The sequence below is a fragment of the Eutrigla gurnardus genome, assembly GCF_963514095.1.
Source record: "Eutrigla gurnardus genome assembly, chromosome: 2".
NCBI lineage: Eukaryota > Metazoa > Chordata > Actinopteri > Perciformes > Triglidae > Eutrigla > Eutrigla gurnardus.
In genome coordinates, this window is record NC_139916.1 from 18,978,733 (window position 1) to 18,997,654 (window position 18,922).

Sequence of the window (18,922 nt, forward strand, 5' to 3'; positions counted from 1 at the left end):
AGTGGACACTGGCTGGCTTAATTAACGCGGATAAAGTGACGTAGCGAGTAGCGACATCTTACTATTTTGACTTCCTACGCAGTCCCTCCCATTGCTGCTGTGCTGAGCCTGAGAAGGTAACTTAACGTCTCTTAACAATAGCTCGTTAATTGAGTGTGTTTGCAAGATGTGACTTTTAACGTATTGCGTCGCCAGAACGTTAGCTACTTTTGAGCCGTCGCGGGAAAATATTTACCGTTAGCTAACGGTTAATTAGCTAAAGTGAAGGTGCTAGCTAGCTAACAGTTCATTACCTCGGCGATGACGGCGGTTCGGGCTGTCTTTTCTACCGACGTCAGTCAGATAGCGCTTAAAACACCCTCAACCCAGTTGACAGCTAACGTTAGCTTAAAAAACGAGCTCGCACCATTGTTGAGTGTTTCTGCAATTTCACATCAGTTGAAAAGATAAATATATACACAAATACAAAAGACACAAGGCTATTAATGTAATGTCAGTTTCTCACAGTCTAATAATGCGATGTCAGTAAATGTCAGACAGACAGACAGAGAAGAGAAGGAAATCTCTATATTTGAAATGCTCCCTATCATTTCCTGACATTTTTGCCTGTACTTATACAACCTTGTGCTCTTAATGACTATCACCATGTGTCCAAAATACATCTGCAAAATGTTTGTAAACTAAATGATGACATGCCAACAATTAACATAAATGACTCTTGCAAAGCTATAATCTGGTTAAGTGCATCAAATCGTGACTTTTATGTTTTAAAGTGTTCATGGTCCCTTTTTAAATGAAATAAATATACATGTGTTCAACAAAATGTACTCTAACAGCTAATCAGTTATCAATACTAATTGTCACCGTGCTACTACTACTACTACTACTACTACTACTACTACTACTACTACTAACTAAATGTATTTGATTGATGGGCATATCCTCTTGTAGGAACAATTAACACTGCATTTGTTAACTTGAGTATTTGAACAGTGATGCGTTTCGTGTTTTCATCTCGTTGGTGTGTGATGTCCTAGATGGTCATACACCTGTTCATACCTTTTCTAACTGTGTATTGGTTTAGAAATCTCAGACATGGACAGCAGCAGAAAGAAGATGAAGTTTAAATGGCTACGTACCGCACATACCTCACCCACACAGCCTCCGGAAACAGACGCCGGCTCACGCACACCCTCTCGCTGGAATAAGTCGCTGAATGAAAGTTCAGATTCTTTGCCTCTCTGTGACTCGCCCGATGGCCTGGGAACACTGAGTCTGAACACTCCCAAGAGAAAAGCAGAGTTGCCTCTTGAAAGCACGCCTTCTTTAGGCAAACTTCAGCTAAGGAAGCTTTCCAGGAAAAACTATGAGCATTTCATTACTTTAGAGGTAAATCTTGCAACGTGTTTTTTATTTTTTTTATTTTAAATCAAAGCTAGAGTCTCAATGGGCCATTTCATGCAATATTCAAATTATTCTTGTTGAAAACAATAATTACTGACTTACTCTTCTTTTTGCACCACAAATATCAGACGGAACCTACGGACAACTCATCCAGGCAGCTGGAATCCACAGAGACGCAGCAAGCATCTCCGCCTCACGTATTCCTCTTGAAAAAGAATTTGAGGACGACTGATGAGGGATCCAAGGCTATCTACAGGAATGCTGTGATCGCAGCCATTGGCAGCAAAAAAGCAAGAGGCAGCACTAGCACTATCCCCAAGACTTCCCCAATTGTGTCTTCACTAGTAAAGACTGACACGCCCAGTCCGCCATCATTTGACAGAAGTGTTACGGATATTAAGTGTTCCTCCATCAAACCTGAGAGTAGATCTGAGGACAAAAGCACTGTCCAGGAAGAAGAGTGTTGCCCCCTTCAGGTGGTTGAGGACACTGAAGCACTCGAAGACGTCTCCGAGCTAAAAACAGACCGATGGGTAAGTTAAAGGAATACTTCACCCTATTGCATTTTGAATGGTCGTGCATCATTCCCTCATTTTCCCCAGAGACGGGATATTTCTATTCTGAAAAGGAGCCTCCGATGACGCAGATATCGTAATTTTGCGCTATCGGAGGCTGCTTTGGTTAGAAGGGGTCAGACTACAACACTAGTTCCTCATGTTTTCAGCCCGCTTATAGGGGCTCGGACCCAATAACTCTACAGACCTATTACAGGTCAGTGGTGGGATCTGAATGTGAGCGGAACTGGACCAGTCCTTTTTATAATAAAAATGCCATCGGCTCCGCTCCCCCACCCAACCCGTTCCCCGCTGGCCCCGCTTGCTGCCGGCCCCTCACGCTAGTCCCTTGCGTTGGCCATTTGCTCGCGCTCACGTGCGCCAATCCAGAGGCCAAGTGTTTACTAGAAATATTTGCAGATGTGACTTGTCAGTAAAGTTTCAGTCATGTCGTCTGTGTTGTTCTCTCTTGTTGATGACTGAGACGGCGCCTCTTGAAAACAACGTAAAGCCATGCGTGTGTTATATGACGTGATGATGTATGTACAAGAGGCATTCGGGCCGAGACCTGTTTGATCTTGGAGCAGTGTGAGTGTAAACCAGCCGGGGTCTGGGGAGGGAGGACAGATCAGTCGCAGCGGCCTGCGGAGCTGTGCATTGTGGGAGTTGTTGTCTTCCATCCACGTGCACCAAAAAGTCACTGTCTGCCTTTTCTCGGTCAAGAAGGCGCCAAATTCTAAATTTTACATTTCGACTACATATGTGATTCACTTTCAATAGTTGCATATAATCTGTAGATGCTCTTGTCTGTGATAAATACGTTTGTAGTTCAGATAATTCCTTCATTTTCTTTAAAATCAAAAGCAAACATAGGAGGCAGACATTTATTCTAATAATAAAAAAACTGACCATTAAAAGCTAATGGGAGATATTTTTTGTCTTTTTTCCCTATTTGTTTACATTTTTCAGAATATTGTGCTAAAAGGAGACGATACACCCAAGAGGTTTGTTGCTCCAGACCACTCACAAGTCAAGTTATTTGCTACAGAAAACAGACCAGAAGCAGAGTGCTGTGACTGGTCTCTCCCTGACCTGGAGTGTATCCCAGGGTCGCCGTCTTGTCTCACGGCTCATCAGAAAGGCCCTTCTGACAGCCAACAATGGAAAAGTCCTTCATCGAGAGATACAAGTCCCTCTTTGACCTTTTCACTCCCCAATGAAACCACTGTCCAGGCAGCTGCTGAGGACAAGGACAAGCCTTTCTCACAGAGGACGGTTTTTATTTCAGGCAAGCAGGACCACCCAAAAAACATGGTCCCTTCAAAGGCATCCAGAATTAAGACTGAGAATGTATGCTCCTCCAACAGCATGGCCACCCATTTATCGGATCCATTTGCTCTGCCCCTGCACTCAAATAGAGGAGCATTGAACCCTCACCTGAAGTCAGCACGCAGGCAGTCAGATTCTGGCTGTTCCAAGAGTCAGCGTCCCTACTCCTCTACTCGTAGTGCAATTCCTAAGAGAAGATCCCTGGGGTCAGAACCTTTGTCAACCAGTTACCCCTACCTGGACAGTCGGCTTGGTTTCATAGACACACACTGCCATATAGACATGCTTTATGGGAAGCTTGGCTTCTGCGGGACATTCAACAAGTTTCGAAGGCACTACCAAGGCAGCTTTCCTCGAGAGTTTAAAGGGTGTATCGCCGACTTCTGCAACCCAAGGATCATGGTGAAGGAGGCTCTGTGGGAAGGTTTACTGGCTGAAGACATGGTATGGGGGGCATTTGGATGCCACCCTCACTTTGCCAAAGACTACTCAAGTGTACATGAACGTGATATACTGATGGCCATGCGGCATCCAAAAGCTGTGGCATTTGGTGAGATTGGCCTGGACTACTCCCACAAAAACTCCACTGACGTCTCCAAGCAAAAAGAGGTAAGCTAGGTTGAATAAATCATAGTCCAGTTAGTAAGTAACTAGATGAGACTTTTTCATTGTCAAGTGTCAGAAATATGTGTCCAATAGAAGGATTCTATTGTAAAATAACGATCCGTTGTGAGCCGTGTTTTCTTTTCTTTGCAAAGGTGTTTGAGCGCCAGCTGCGTCTGGCTGTTTCCATGCAGAAGCCTCTGGTGATCCACTGTAGGGACGCAGATGATGACCTGCTGGAAATCATGAAGAAGTGTGTCCCGAGGGAATACAAGATTCACAGGTGTGTTTGGAGGAAAAGCCTCCGACACCACGGCAACATTCAACTGCTGAGTCAACAGTAACAGTTGGAATGCAGCAGAAAAGTAATCTTAAGTGATTTTCAACTTGCTCTGCATTCCCACAATGTCCTCTCTTCATACATAATTTTGGGTCAAAATATAGGAACATTTTTATTTTGTATTTGAACCCTGTGCCATCAGTGTGTGAATGGATAAATAGACTGAATGTAGTGTAAAGCAGCTTGAGTAGCTGAAAAGGCCATTTACCATTCATACAATGCCACCGTGAAAGCAAACGGATGGAGACGTTGGCCATAGGAGCTTGAAACTAAGAGGATCTCCAACTGACGCAAAGGCTCTAATGGAATAACCTCCCAGCCTGACTGTGTCTCTCCCTGCCTCTCCCCCACCTCTTCAAAATTAAAGCCTCTGGAGAGTAACTGTATCTTAACAAGAAGCTCAGAATTATCCTTCATTTCAAAATCAAAGTCACTGTATAGTAACGGAAAACTTAGGGCTGGACCTAGTTTTTACAAAATAAAAGTCCCAGAAGTACTCATTACTAGGCTGTTTAACAATAAAAATGGAAGCCCTATTTCACTTTCTTATACATTTATACCAGCAATTTAACATTGCGTCAGCTTTTCAGCATCCAGCATTTATACTGCAATTTCTTCAGAATTTGCTTTTCTAGTTTCTTTTTGGTTTTTTTTAACTCCTGTTTCTGGTTGCTGGTAGTTACCAAACATAATTTCATTGTGTCCCTACAATGTGAGATTTGTTCATCTTTGTCAAATCAACTAATCTAACAGAAATCCTGAGGATGTAATATTTAAGGGCCTTCAATGAGTAAACATTTAAGCATTTAATGAATGTGTCTTTCCTCGCTTGGTGTTTTCCAGGCACTGTTTCACAAACAGTTATCCAGTGATTGAGCCCTTCCTGAAAGAGTTCCCCAACTTGTATGTGGGTTTCACAGCCCTGATCACCTACTACAAGGCCACCCAGGCCCGAGATTCTGTCAGCCAGATCCCTCTGAACCGCATTGTGTTGGAGACGGATGCTCCATATTTCCTTCCGAGACAGGTACATTTAAATGAATGCCTAGGGAAACCAAACCCCTGCTCTCATGACATTGGTGATTTCCAGGCTGCAAATAATTACAAATTACACAAGTAAATGTGTATTGTATTTCCAGCTGAAGTCTATTTGTGCGGTTGATATGCGTGGGTCTCTTAACAGGTGAGTAAAGATGTCTGCCGGTTTTCGCATCCTGGAATGGGCATCCATACGCTGCAAGAGCTGAGCCTGCTCAAGGGGAAAGACATGGCCGTGGTCCTCGCCACCATCCGAAACAACACCACTCAGCTCTACGGCATATGAAGTTCAGAGATGGGGGCTAAAAACTAGCAAGATAGAAGATGGAATCATCACTTTTGGAGCTGGTTTGTGACAAACGGTTTATGTGCCTTTTTTGTTTCGAATGTATCAATCCTACATGAGGAGATGTGGAATATGGAGGAGCAGTCTTGTTTTAAAATACCTGAAAGTCTCGAAATGTATTTTGAAACCAATCAAAGGCAAAAAAAAATAGGAGTCAAATGAAAATGTCTCTTGTCAGATAGATACTATATATTGTTTATTTGATTATTTTGTATTCCTTAGCATGTTGCTGTGTTGTTTGTTGTCATTTGTTTGAATATCGGTCTTGTTCAACTGCTGTTTAGTTTGCTTTGACACAGTGGATAAGTATTAAAACCCCTTCATTCTGCTTCTGTAAATTCTGATATGTTGAATTACTCATCATTGCTCCTAAGTGCTGACTGAAGAGCAAATGAGGATAGTCTGTAATACAGCAACAGAAATATATATGTGGTATTTGCTGTGAGCAAATTGTATTCTTTATTAAAGGGAGGAAATGGCTGTGGGCCGAATCCATTAGCTTGCTTTGATACCGCCATGTTTGTTACAGCCATTTGGCTTGAGTGCTTTTTATTTTGAGAATGATTAGCCTGGCCTACTTTTGATGTTTTCTAGTTGTTGGAGTGCTGTCTGAGGACAAGATTAATGGTAGATGAATAAATATGTCTCTGGTATACCTCGGTTGACAAGAGGGATGTTTTGATGTACATATATTCCCCTTTTTGCCATTTCCAAGAGTTTTAAAGCCTCTCCAGAAAGTAGGCACATTATGTCCATGGTTGTATATCTATTTTTATTAAAAAAGCTAAAAGGTGGAACACAGGATAGACATCAGGACACAGGATAGACAGGAGCATCTGAGCAGTGTGTGCTTTGCTGTGTTTGACCTAGTTGTTTAGCATTGAAAAGGAAGTTCTCCCATCTTGTTCAGGGAGTTAGTAATTTCATCCTTCCTCCATTGTAGTTTTTTGCAATTGCCAAAACTCAATTTAGCAATGTAGCAAACACAAATGTGTTTTTTAGTTTTGAATAACATGTCCAATGTAGATAACTGTAGTTATTTGCAAAAGGTGTGTTTTAGAATTTCAGGCATAGTGTAAAGCAGATGGGATGCTTGTGGTTTAGTGTGCCACGTCAATAGAGAGGCTACATGAGTTAGAGTTAATAATTGTGTCTCCTAAAGAAAAAAAAACAACCAACAAATTTGAATAAAACAACAATATTAAGCCTGTGAAGGCAGTTGTAAAAGTAGACACCCTGACCCAGCAGTTATTCTACTTTTTACATCTATTTTCCATTTTCACAGACGGGTGCAATTCGTTAAGGAGGAAAATTATTGATCAAACATGAGACTGAAAAACAAAAGATTAGTGAATGCTTTATTTCAGACACATGGGTCGCTGATGATGTAGAAGACTAATAGATATTGAGTGTATAACTGAATGACATTAGATAACCACAGATGAGTGTGAAAAATAAAAAACTATTGACTACACAATGTGACCTGATGAAATCCATGAGACACATTCATTTCACTAAAACTACACGTTTGAGAGGGGAAGTTCAATATTAGGCGCTAGAAAAATATTTTTTAAACTGAAGGTCCATATATAACCAGAATCCGTCTATATTAGCTTCTTTATTGTATTTAACACATTTTCAACCATATTTACACCCGTTTAAGCAAAACCGTTAAACTCCATCACTTACAAAGACCCTAGGATGTGGTTGAAAGCTCCAAAAAGAGTGTTGAAGGTTACATTTTCACGTGATAAACTGTTAAATGTTTTAGTTTGTAATGACAGACATCAGTTGGTTCTCTAAGATTCAGTGGAACAGACTGCAGCTGTCTGAACAACAATGTTTTAAGCATCTAGAGCTAAAGTATAAAGAATACATTACGTTTTTAAAAAAGGAGACCTGCATGTCTACATGCTAACTGCTTAATGATCACTGTCTAATAAAGTAGAGATTGGAAAGCATTGAGACAGCAAATTGTTGTCCATGATCTTCAAAAGTGCGGTGGTCTCTCTGTAACAAGATGAAACATGTTAAAAATGATCAAACAATTCAAAATGTAATGTGCTATTTTTTCATGTACCAAGCGGAGGAATTAGGCAAACCTGCTGCGGCTTCTGTATTTCCCAGCAGACGCTGGATGATCTCTTGCAGCGCGACACTGTACTGCTCCAAGTCCTCCTCTTTCAGAGTGAAGCCAATTTCAAAGGGAGCGCGCATCTATCCAGAGCAGAGGACGACCATGCAGTTATAAGGATGATTTTAGGGATGTGATGCAATCATGAGCGTGGTTTTACCGTGATGTAGTTGTCCTCAGCGGGTTGACTAGGCTCCTCCATGACTCGGCGACCAACTCTGGGACCCTTGTTCTGTGGTTGACCAAGACCAGTAAAATCTCATGATTGTAACTTACCTTTAAAGTGAAATACGTTGACATAATTCTTGAATAAAAGTCTACTATATGCTGCAATTTACTGTACCTGAGGTTTTTGTGAAGGGCTGAGATAGCTGGATCCTGCGCTGGTTGACTTGCACCACAAGGTCAGAGTAAGCAACAGAAAAACGACAAAAATAGTGTTTCTTTTAAAAAACATGATGCAATAAAATCTGATCTACTTCGCACAATATGATGAAATCATCTACAGTGTAAATGATAAAAAAATATTGATCTTGTGATCTGATATTCACAGCAACCTTTGTTCTCTTTCCCTCAAAATGGTCCACTTTGTTTGGTTTCATACCTTTTTATACCTTTCATCCTCTTCTTGGTTTAAAATGCATTAAATATATTAGCAACAGGTACTTGTGGGTCATATCTTGGTAGCATTGGACTGTTCAAATGTTTAAATTGATAACATGGTGGGCATTTCTCTGTTGTAGCAGGCCTGCTATCTATTCAATAGGGTGATGGAGATAATAGTATCGCTGTCATAGAGATACAGATGGACTGCATGCCTACAGCAACATGCCAATATCGAGCTATTATTCGGGAGGACAATACACATGGAAATGATTAGTGTTTACCTAGGGAGAATATCAACTTTATAACAACACAGTAAGAGACTAATGTTGATATTAAACAATCACACTGTTCAACAGTAAATACTAATTGTTTAGTGTGCCTTATGTACATACAACTGAGGAATTTACTTCTGAGCCTATAAATGCATATTTGGTCATAATACACATTTTCAGAAGAACAAACCTATATTTAAACTAAAACAGCATTCTAGTCCTTATTAAATCATCATGTTCAGAATTTGTCATATCTGTGAAATTGTGGTGTTTCATAACGTTTTAATTTTCCAACCAGTAGTTATTGATGTAATAGAATCTTTGAGTACAAAAAGCTTAGGTGTCATTCATGCTATATGCGTGCAGTCAGTCTATCTGGACTAAAACTTTATAGAGATAAAACCATTAAATACAGCTGCCCAACACGATTAAAATACAACATGTTACTCTTAACGGTACTTCCGTATTTAATAGGGTTGTGACGAGATCTCGTACCACGATTAAAGTCGACGATATTTCTCGTCGCGTTAAAAATCTGTCTCGCGAGATTTGTGAGCTATACATAGCTGAGAGCTGTCAGCTGTTACTGGCTGGGAGCTTAAAAACCCAACCACGGCATCGCTTATTGTTACCGACAATGCACGTAATATGGACGTGGCCGTGCGCGACGCGGGATTGAAGTCGCACATCTGTTTTGCGCACACTATAAATCTTGCAACCCAAGCTTGCCTCGGTGTTCCCCGCGTCGCTCGTTTAATCGGGCGGGTGAGACGTGTGACTGCTTATTTTCATCGTAGTTCAGCGGCTACCGCGGTGAAAATGTCCAAGCAGAAACGGCTACAATTACCATCACACAAGTTAATGACGGGCACGTTGGATATGCTGGCTCGTTACCTTGAGCAGCAAGCTGCCATAGCAGCATCACCAGCCCAGAGATAAGACAAAACTCCCGAAGCATTGATACACTTGACAGCTGCGATGTCAGAGATGCTGAAGATGCTGTAGTTGCAGCATGTTGTTCATGACATACTTGGTCAGGCTCCGTTTGCACTATTTGCACTCTGTATTGACAAAGTAGAACTTTGATTTGGTTTTGCACATATTAACACTTGGAAAAAAGAAATATTTTATTTTATTTTAACTTTTATAAATTTTAGTTTTAGTTTAAATTTGTAAAAGAAGAAGTTTATTAAAATATCATGCTTACATCATGCATGTAAAGAGTTATAATAAAATATTTCAAAATGCATGTGCAACTCACAATTTTTAAATTAAAGTCTGTTGGTCCAGTCATATATTTTGTCATTGTACACTGAAAAAAGAAAATAGTTGAACCAACTTAATTGAATTGTTTCATTTGGTAATCAAATCAACATTTTGCATTAATCTAACTTAAAATAACGTAAAATGTTGTTCTTTTCTAACCTTATAATATGGTTTAGTGTAAATTACTTTTTGGAGTAACCCTAAAATAAAATTTTAGTTTGTTTAATAAAACTAAAATTACAATTCAATCAATCAAAATCCAATGTTTCTTTTAAATAGTTTATTGTATAAATGTAACAAACCATTAACTTTATGGCCACCAACACAGCTTTTGGGCCAACACATTACACATTTGTCCTTTTTAAAAACACATATGCACAAAATACACAAGTAACTGTTAGCAGGACCAAAAAGTTGTCAGCAAAGTGTGAAATAGTGCAAGAAAGTATTACACAAATATGCCTAACAATCTCAACACATACAGTGTTATCACAACTATGAACAAGTGCCCCAAGAGTATACAGAAACTTCTCTTTAGCTATAGCCAATGAATATTATGAATCTGAACAGTTTAGCTGACCAATGGGGATAAAAAAATATGAACACTTCTTTTAGAGTTTTAAATCACACTGTTACACACTGTCACAAGAGTTTGTTGTATAACTGAACACATCAAAACTGAAATGCAACCTTTCCCTACAAACGGAGGGAAATTCCCCCTCCTTCCGAATCACAAACTGCCATGGTGAGCTGCTCCAGGTCCCTCTGAACATCGTCTGCTCCACAGTCCTACAGAGGGGTACAGGACACAAACACAAATCGTCACTAGCCTCACTTCTTACTGTGATGAAGTGTTTGGGTGATGTACCAATATGTGTTATGTGCTAGGCTATTTCTTGGCTGGGTGTCATCACACACCAGAAACAGCAGAGAGAGGTGTATCAATCTGACAATCTAATTGTAAGCAAGAAAGATAAGATTTCCCAACATGTCAAACTATTCCTTTGAATTTGTATAATCAACTAAGGCCACGTTTACACATAGCAGGGTATTTAGAGACGGACGGGGGGGGGGGGGGGGGGTATTCGTGTCTGCCTTCACTGGGAGGCAGTGAAGAGAGAAGGATAAAGTGTGGTGTGTATTGTTGCTGGGAATTACATGTCCAATATGGTCATGATAATAAATACAGGTCAGCAATCCAACCATGGTTCAGGTGTTATGATTGTTCTAACAACAGACAACTAACAAAAATCTCTCTTTTTTTTTGTACACTTAATTTAGGAGATGGCAAAGAGAGATGGAGGAGGAGAAGAGGAGACAAGGAGGTGAAGAGAGAAGGAAAAGAGAGGAGGAGAGGGGAGGAGAAGAGAAGAGAGAGAGGGCTAAGAGAGGAGAAAGGGGGTTGGAGAAGAAGAGATGAGGTGAAGAGGAGATGGGAGACAACGAGAGGAGAGAAAGCAAAGAGAGGAGAGGGGAGGAAAAGAATAGGAGACGAGGAGGAGAAGATGGAAGGAGGAGGAGAGGGGAGAAGTAGAGGAGATGAGCAGAAGAGGGAAGGAGAAGTGGAGGAGGAGAAGAAGAAGAGGAGACAAGGAGAGGAGAGAAGGAAAAGAGAGGAGACGGGGAGGAGAAATATGGCCATGATAATAAATACAACATGTCTCCAACTATGGTTCAGGTGTTATGTTTGTTCCAACAGTTTTTTTGTGTCCCTTTGACAAGATGTGCTGACATATAAACTGTTGACACTTACAAGATATTCCTTGATCAGGTCATCTGCATCTTCTCCCAGGAAGATGGTGAGGGCTTTCAGCACACATTCCCTCTGAAGATTAATGTCCACAGTCTAGAACAACAAATGTTGATTCATTTTAAGTTTGAAATTTCATAAGACAGACATACTTACTCTTATTGCTTAACTCTTACATGTACTACTTAAAAACAGTAATTCGCAAGTCCAGAGATTAATTATAGAAAGAAAAGGGGATGAGTTCAGTGGTGTAGTTTTTGAGTCATTAAAAACATTCATGCATATGAAAGCAATGATTAGCATTGGCCTGCCCATATTAATGTATTTATGAAGGATTCAGATATATTTTGACAGCCCTCTTAGTTACAAAGTGTCTCGTTTGATGGTACAGATCAGAACCAGCAGTTTGTAAGAAATTGGTCAGGAAACGATATATATGTCATATTTTTGTTCTCAAAATTCCCCAAATTGATGCATTAAAAGGAAATTATTCAAAATATGATTTGCATTTTTCTTTATATCATAAGGAAGATAGCATTTTATGTTAAGTATACAGTAGACGGAACCTATTCAGAGGGAAATTCAGCTTCTCAGAAGAATTGCCGCTTATCAATCAATCGATCGATAAGATGAAACTATCGATTAATGAAAAAAGTATTATGTGGAAATTCAAAATGTAAATTCTGTCATTAAGTTCAGTGTTATACAATCTCAACCACATCAAGTTATGACCAATTCATGAAAGTTAACTGCAATAAATCCTGAAGCATACAGACTTTGATCACTTCAGTTCCATTCTTACCTCTTTCTGTGTGAAGAGTGCAGGCCATCTGTCCCTGCATTCTTGGTTAAACAAGTGCATGGATATGAGTGGCCTCTTCCGTAATGCCTTTGAATCAGTTTGTAGTGTTTGAGCAGTTCAGATCTTTTTGTTAATGTCGTCCCACAGTCCTTACATCTCCACGTGAAGCGTAACACTGGAGAAACAAAGAGATGCGCTTTACTGGGTGTATAGAAATAATTTGAAAAAAAAAACACAGATGTAGGGTTGGGCAATATTACAATATATCAATATGGTGATATGGGACTAGATCTCATCTCAGCTTTTGGATATCATGAATACGATTGTGATGTGATTTTTTTTTTTCCACATTGCACAACACAAAGCAAATCATTTAAACACAAAATGTATTCATCAAATGTAGCCAGCCCTCTCTAATTAGATTTTAAGGGATAAATTCAAAACCCAAAGTTTAAAACAAAACCCAAATGCCCGTATGCACTATGCACATTAAAAGCATTCAACAATCACCTGCATTTCACATTTACTGTAAGTGTTGGAATTGTATTTATTTTTTCAAATATTTTTTTCACTTCAAAACACACCATCCTGTAAGTTACGTACAGCCACATTTCAGCCTGGTCTGTAGCAGTGCAACTTACCTTAGGTGGTCCAAATGAGTGTACAGCCTGAGACCACCGCCAGTCATGGTTAAAAAAGGAAGAAAGAAATCATATATCGATCATATACGCTGGTCTTAAATGTAATAATACACTTTTACGAGTCCGTTTGGTTTCATTTGTACAACCGACAGTGTCTTTTGATATCAGCCGGTCTCGCTGTTTAAATAAATCGATAACCGATCACGATCCGATCAATGACGTCACTGTCGCGTTGAAACTTTTTGGAGATGCTCCCGTTGCACAGATTGCTTGTGTTTTATCTGTCTCATTTACTCCGAAGAAGTTCCGGCACCGACATGTTTGTTTGTATCCGACATCTAATGATTAAAAAAAACGTTATTGTCCGTCACATAGTGACAGGGCTCAAAACGGATCAGCTATAGCCGATCAGATCGGCGGAAAGCCTACAAAATATGCATATTGTGGTGAGTTCTACTTCTCGCCTCCGACGCCCCGACACACTGACTCCGCTGAGCGCGCGCGCACACACGCGCCGCATGTTGGGGCCGCGGATGAGTTTCTCTCACTTGTGAACAATGAAGTCGGCGGTAATCAGAGTAATTTGTGGTTATTATCAGTACAAGCTGAGCTTAGTTAACCTTACCTCCCACACCACCCGTGGCCGTGACCGCATGAACTGTGCGCGCCGACAGACATGCACGCACTCATGTATAAATGCGCGCGCCCGAAGTAACGTAGTCTGAAGAGAACCTATAATGTGCTAATGCTAATGAATAACTAACAGTAAACCAACACACTGCATGCATACACAACTGCGGTCAAGCCCGCCTCGACTCCGAAATCCACAGTCAACCTATAGCCGCCAGTTGATTTGTGGTGCCTGTATACGTTAGATAACACGGTAATGCAGTCCATGAACGGAATTCAAAATAACAGCACCGACCTATGAACACACTTTACAAGTTACCGGTAACATGATTTCATTCATTCAGTCGATTAGTTAATTAATTAATTAATTAATCATTTAAGGAGTTATTTCATTGATTATTTACTTAATTCATTTTACCATCCTAATTCATGAGGCCATGACATTTCATCTGTGTGAATAAATAGTCCAACGTAAAAATGAACACAATAGCTGGAGTTTCTGGTGAGGAATTTCAAAATAAAAGCCCACTTAATAGTCAAATATTATCAATATTTCCCTCAAGTTCAGATCCACGTTAAGAGGAAACTCCCTGTTTCCACAGACTAATTTCACTTCAGACTGATAGTACTCCACCCCAGCAAGTGACGTAGATAATTCCAGGAAGTTCTGATGTGGAATTTCAAAATTAAAGCCCTCTGAAATGTAAAATATTTTCAATATTTCCCTCAAATTCAGATTGATATTGGAGGGAAAGTGCCTGTTTCCACAGACTAATTTCACTTCAGACTGATAGTACTCAACCTCAGAGTTGCACTCAGATAATTTCAGGCAGATCTGATGTGGATTTTCAAAATTAAAGCCCTTTAAAATGTGACATTTTTGATGACATTTCCCTTTGATTTCAGATTTACTTAAAAAGAAAACTTCCTGTTTCCACAGACTAATTTCACTTCAGACTGATAGTACTCAACCTCATAGCTGCACTGAGATAATTCCAGCAAGTTCTGATGTGGAATTTCAAAATTAAAGCCTTCTGAAATGTGACATTTTTGCTAATATTTCCCTTTGATTTCAGATTTACTTTAAGAGGAAACTCCCTGTTTCCACAGATTAATTTCACTTCAGACTGATAGTTCTCAACCTCAGAGCTGCACTGAGATAATTCCAGCAAGTTCTGATGTGGAATTTCAAAATTAAAGCCTTCTGAAATGTGACATTTTTGCTAATATTTCCCTTTGATTTCAGATTTACTTTAAGAGGAAACTCCCTGTTTCCACAGATTAATTTCACTTCAGACTGATAGTTCTCAACCTCAGAGCTGCACTGAGATAATTCCAGCAAGTTCTGATGTGGAATTTCAAAATTAAAGCCTTCTGAAATGTGACATTTTTGCTAATATTTCCCTTTGATTTCAGGTTTACTTTAAAAGAAGACTACCTGTTTCCACAGACTCATTTCACTCCTTGCTGTGAGGCGAGAGTGCTAACCACTACACCACCGTGCAGCCCAATTTGTCATACATGCGGCGCCATTTGACATCACACATCTTGTAACCATGTTCGCTACTCAGAGCACTTTGAGAAGGTCTTTTTACGTCACATGAAAAAAGAATGCATGGAATGCAGAAGAGTGCATTTACACTCTCACTGTGAATTAACCAATCCCTTTTCATCTTTTCTCTGCCATTTGCTGCCTTTGTATATTTTAAGAAATCTGGAAATGGCTTTCCCTCAGAATCTTTGGGCATTTGTTTTTCCTCTGTGGTAGCTAATTTTCTAACAATGCTTGCTCTATCACTGTCAGTTAATTTTTCTGGCCACAACCGTGGATCAGCAGACAGCAGATCTTCAGGTTCTGCATGCTGCTCAGTCTCACCAATGTCCCTCAACTCAGCCTCTCTCTGCTCCTTACTCTTCGCTGCTTCTTCCTCATCATCTGTGCTGCTAGTACTCGCCCTGCTCTCTTCCTGTATTTGAACACCTCTGGTGTCCTCTCTGGTCTCCTCTCTGGCTGCTGCATCATGGCCTGAAGAGGGACCTGGCTCTGAAGTATCCATAATGTGCATAATACAGTCTGTTATAAATCCATACTGATACAGTGATGCATGCAAGTTCTCTCACCACATTAACATTGCATTTAAATGAACTCCATACTAAGTAGCCTAACAATTGTTGCTCATGTAACAGGGTAAAGCTGTATCGGCTAGTAATCTTTGTATTGGTGTGACACTGTGGTGGATTTTGCTGTGAGTGTGTCTGCAGTGATTGCATGGTGACGGGCTAACTGGAAACAGGTGTGCTGGATAGGTCGGCAACCAGCTTAATTACCCACACACACTCTCTCCTTCAGTCTCCCTCTGATCTTCCCTGTGACAGGTACCTGTGTGGATGTGGTCTGAGGTCTTAAGAAATTGTAAGTGAATGTATCTGGTGTTGAGTCTCCCTCTGATCTTCCCTGTGACAGGTGGCGTGTGGCGTAGGCTGGAGTCACTTTGGACGCTGGGTCAGGTTGGAACCTCAAGGGCTGAACAGAAGCGCTTTACAGCCACGAAGTGGAGTGCAGCAGCCTGCAGCAGTCGTAAGCAGCACAGCACATAGCGCCAGCAATGATGATACAGCCTTGACACCGAACCAGTACACCAACTGACCAGCAGATCCAGCCAGCCTGTGTGAGTGAAGCCCGGCCACTCACCAGGCCACACGGAGCCACGCTCTCAGCCACCTCCTCCAGACTCTTTTAATTACTTTCCCCATAGACTTGATTAGTTTTTATATATTTCTATAAATAAAAAGGACTCCTTTAAACCGTATCTTTTGTCTTGTGTTGCCTTGTCCACTTTCACTGGTTGGTCAAACAAAGAACACTTTACAACTGGCGTTGTCGGCAGGATTGACCAAAAAAGAAACCAGTGGGTTTGGGCAAGGCCAACATGACAGATCAAAGTGAGCCTCAACCTGGTCCTAGTCGAGAAAACCAAGCTCCTAGTGCAATGTCCAGACCGGTTGGTATGGTTCCTATGTTTAATCTGATGACATCTAAATTTAAAGGAAGAGATTCAGACATTGGTTTAGGAGAGTGGAAGAGTAATCTGAAAACTACCTTCGCTTTACAAGGAGTCCCAAACGATTTTAGAGCTGAATTAACGCTATGTTGTCTGGAGGGAAAAGCTAAGAGAGAGATTTTAATTTTACCTCCAGAGAAGCGCAACACAGCTGAGCTGATTTTTGGGGAATTAGATAAGTTGTATGGGGATAGAGCCACTGCCTCAGTCCTGCGCTCTCAGTTTTTTAATGCCCGCCAAGAGCCACATGAGGACATTAGTTCTTTTGCATTGAGACTGCAGGAAGACTTTCTTAGGCTCAAGAAAAAAGACTCAAGGGGCATCAGAGATGACGATGTGTTGCTCCGAGATCATTTGATTGAGGGGCTGAGAGACTCTGCGACGAGGGGGGAATTCAGAGCCAAGATTCTATTGGATGATAGTCTGACGTTTCAGACCATCAAGGCAGAGCTCTCCTTAAAGGAACAAGCATATGGGGAAACATTTGAACAAGCACACTGCCTTGCCATGAGGGGACACAACCAAGTTAATTCTCCTCATGTAAAGGATTTGGAACAAATCAAGACACAATTAAGGGATGAAATGAACACACAAATGTCAAATAAATTTAATGAACTGTCCCAGTCTTTAATTCAAGAGATCCGGTCAGAGCTGCACCAGAGGGCACCACGGGGTGCAGAGTGGAGCCAGCCTGCCCCTCGAAGTGGACCACCGAGGAGGAACCAACCCCGGTTAGGTTCAGCAAACCGGTATGATGGCCAGGGTAATCCCATTTGCAACCTTTGTTCTCAACCTGGACATATAGCACGCTCATGCACAAACAGACAAAGGTCAGCATCGTTAAACTAGAATACACCACTGTGGCGGCCCAGACAGTGGGGTGTTCAGAAGTGAATGGGCCTCTACATGAAGACACACACAAATTAATTGGAGATGTCCCTAAAGTTAACCTGTTGCTTGGTGATGTCCCTGTTAATTGCATCCTTGATACAGGGTCAAATGTGTCCTTGATGAAGAACAGTTTTTTCTTGGAACATTTTGCAGAAAAAGGTGAACGGCTTAAGGAGGCTGACAGCTGGCTGACCTTACAAGCTGCTAATGGACTGGACATTCCTTATTTAGGTTATGTGTTGTTACCTGTTAAAGTTGGAGAAGTCGAAGTTCCTGAGGGTGGGTTTCTGGTTGTTAAAGATCACTGCCTAACTGATACAGAAGGGGTGGTGGGCATGAACATTATTAGAAGTTGTTGGAGAAACATGGACAACAAGCCCTTGCACTGTCTTTCTGGCAGTCGGCGCCAACAACAGGCGTGGGCTATGGCCTTTAAAATCTGTTCCACACAGGCACAGTTTGTGGCTCCAGATGGCTCCATTGGGCACGTGCGCACCATCAATCGCCGTCCTGTGAGAGTTCCAGCTCAGAGTGAGGTGCTGCTGTGGGGCCGGACCAAGGCGGGACCAGGTGGAAAAGACTACCAGTGCCTCGTGGAACCTGAGGAGGTGGGTGGACTTTTTGTAGCTCGATCCCTGTCAACAGTTCAAAGGGGGAGAGTTCTAATTAAAATCAAAAATCCAAATGACTCCCCAATGTATCTTTATAGACATCAGAAACTAGCTAAGACGTGTGAGGTTGATCCAGCCGATATCACACCAGAGCATAGTGTGAGTATGGTCCGGGTCAGCACCAATGCTGTTAAAGTAAGCCTGGAGAAAAGTAAACATACTGAAAAGAGTTCATTGCCTGATGTAGCTGACCTTGGTTTATCTGCAGAGGAGAGAGAAAAAATGCAGACCCTGCTGCACAAACATCGAGCAGTTTTTGCCACACATGATGAAGATTATGGCAGGACAAGCATCGTCCAGCATGTGATTCCCACTGGTGATGCTCCGCCTGTGAGGGAACGCTACAGGCAGATTCCACCAAAAATGTATCAGGAAGTGAAAACCCTGCTTCAAGGTATGTTGGATTCTAAAATCATTACACCCAGCGCTAGTCCTTGGGCTGCCCCCATCGTATTAGTGCGCAAAAAAGATGGAACACCACGATTCTGTGTGGATTATCGGAAGCTCAATGCAGCAACCCACAAAGATGCTTACCCACTCCCTCGAATTGAGGAGTCATTGGCCAGCTTGAACAAAGCAAAGT

The 18,922-nt window shown here is 41.2% G+C and overlaps 2 protein-coding genes across 2 annotated transcripts; one reads left to right on the top strand and one right to left on the bottom strand.

The window, feature by feature from the left end:
* The first annotated feature begins 57 nt into the window (after positions 1–57).
* Positions 58–5,737, top strand: tatdn2 (TatD DNase domain containing 2). The gene is made up of 7 exons (XM_084029609.1): positions 58–116; positions 1,085–1,389; positions 1,533–1,937; positions 2,928–3,896; positions 4,046–4,173; positions 5,074–5,257; positions 5,414–5,737. Exons 2-7 carry the CDS (start codon positions 1,096–1,098, stop codon positions 5,552–5,554), a joined length of 2,121 nt encoding a protein of 706 aa, XP_083885735.1. The 5' UTR covers positions 58–116; positions 1,085–1,095; the 3' UTR covers positions 5,555–5,737.
* A 1,867-nt stretch (positions 5,738–7,604) lies between these two features.
* Positions 7,605–8,205, bottom strand: ghrl (ghrelin/obestatin prepropeptide; the record flags this gene model as incomplete). Its single annotated transcript, XM_084031712.1, has 4 exons — positions 7,605–7,624; positions 7,717–7,831; positions 7,909–7,980; positions 8,092–8,205. The coding sequence occupies 4 exons, from the start codon at positions 8,203–8,205 to the stop codon at positions 7,605–7,607; spliced, it is 321 nt and encodes a 106-aa protein (XP_083887838.1).
* Positions 8,206–18,922: the final 10,717 nt, after the last annotated feature.

Bases quoted from the DNA above. Each gene is read 5' to 3' on its own strand.
- tatdn2 (XM_084029609.1), top strand. From the start codon at position 1,096: ATGGACAGCAGCAGAAAGAAGATGAAGTTTAAATGGCTACGTACCGCA. The intron at 1,390-1,532 runs GTAAATCTTGCA...CACAAATATCAG, and splicing joins AGCATTTCATTACTTTAGAG to ACGGAACCTACGGACAACTC. The intron at 3,897-4,045 runs GTAAGCTAGGTT...TTCTTTGCAAAG, and splicing joins ACGTCTCCAAGCAAAAAGAG to GTGTTTGAGCGCCAGCTGCG.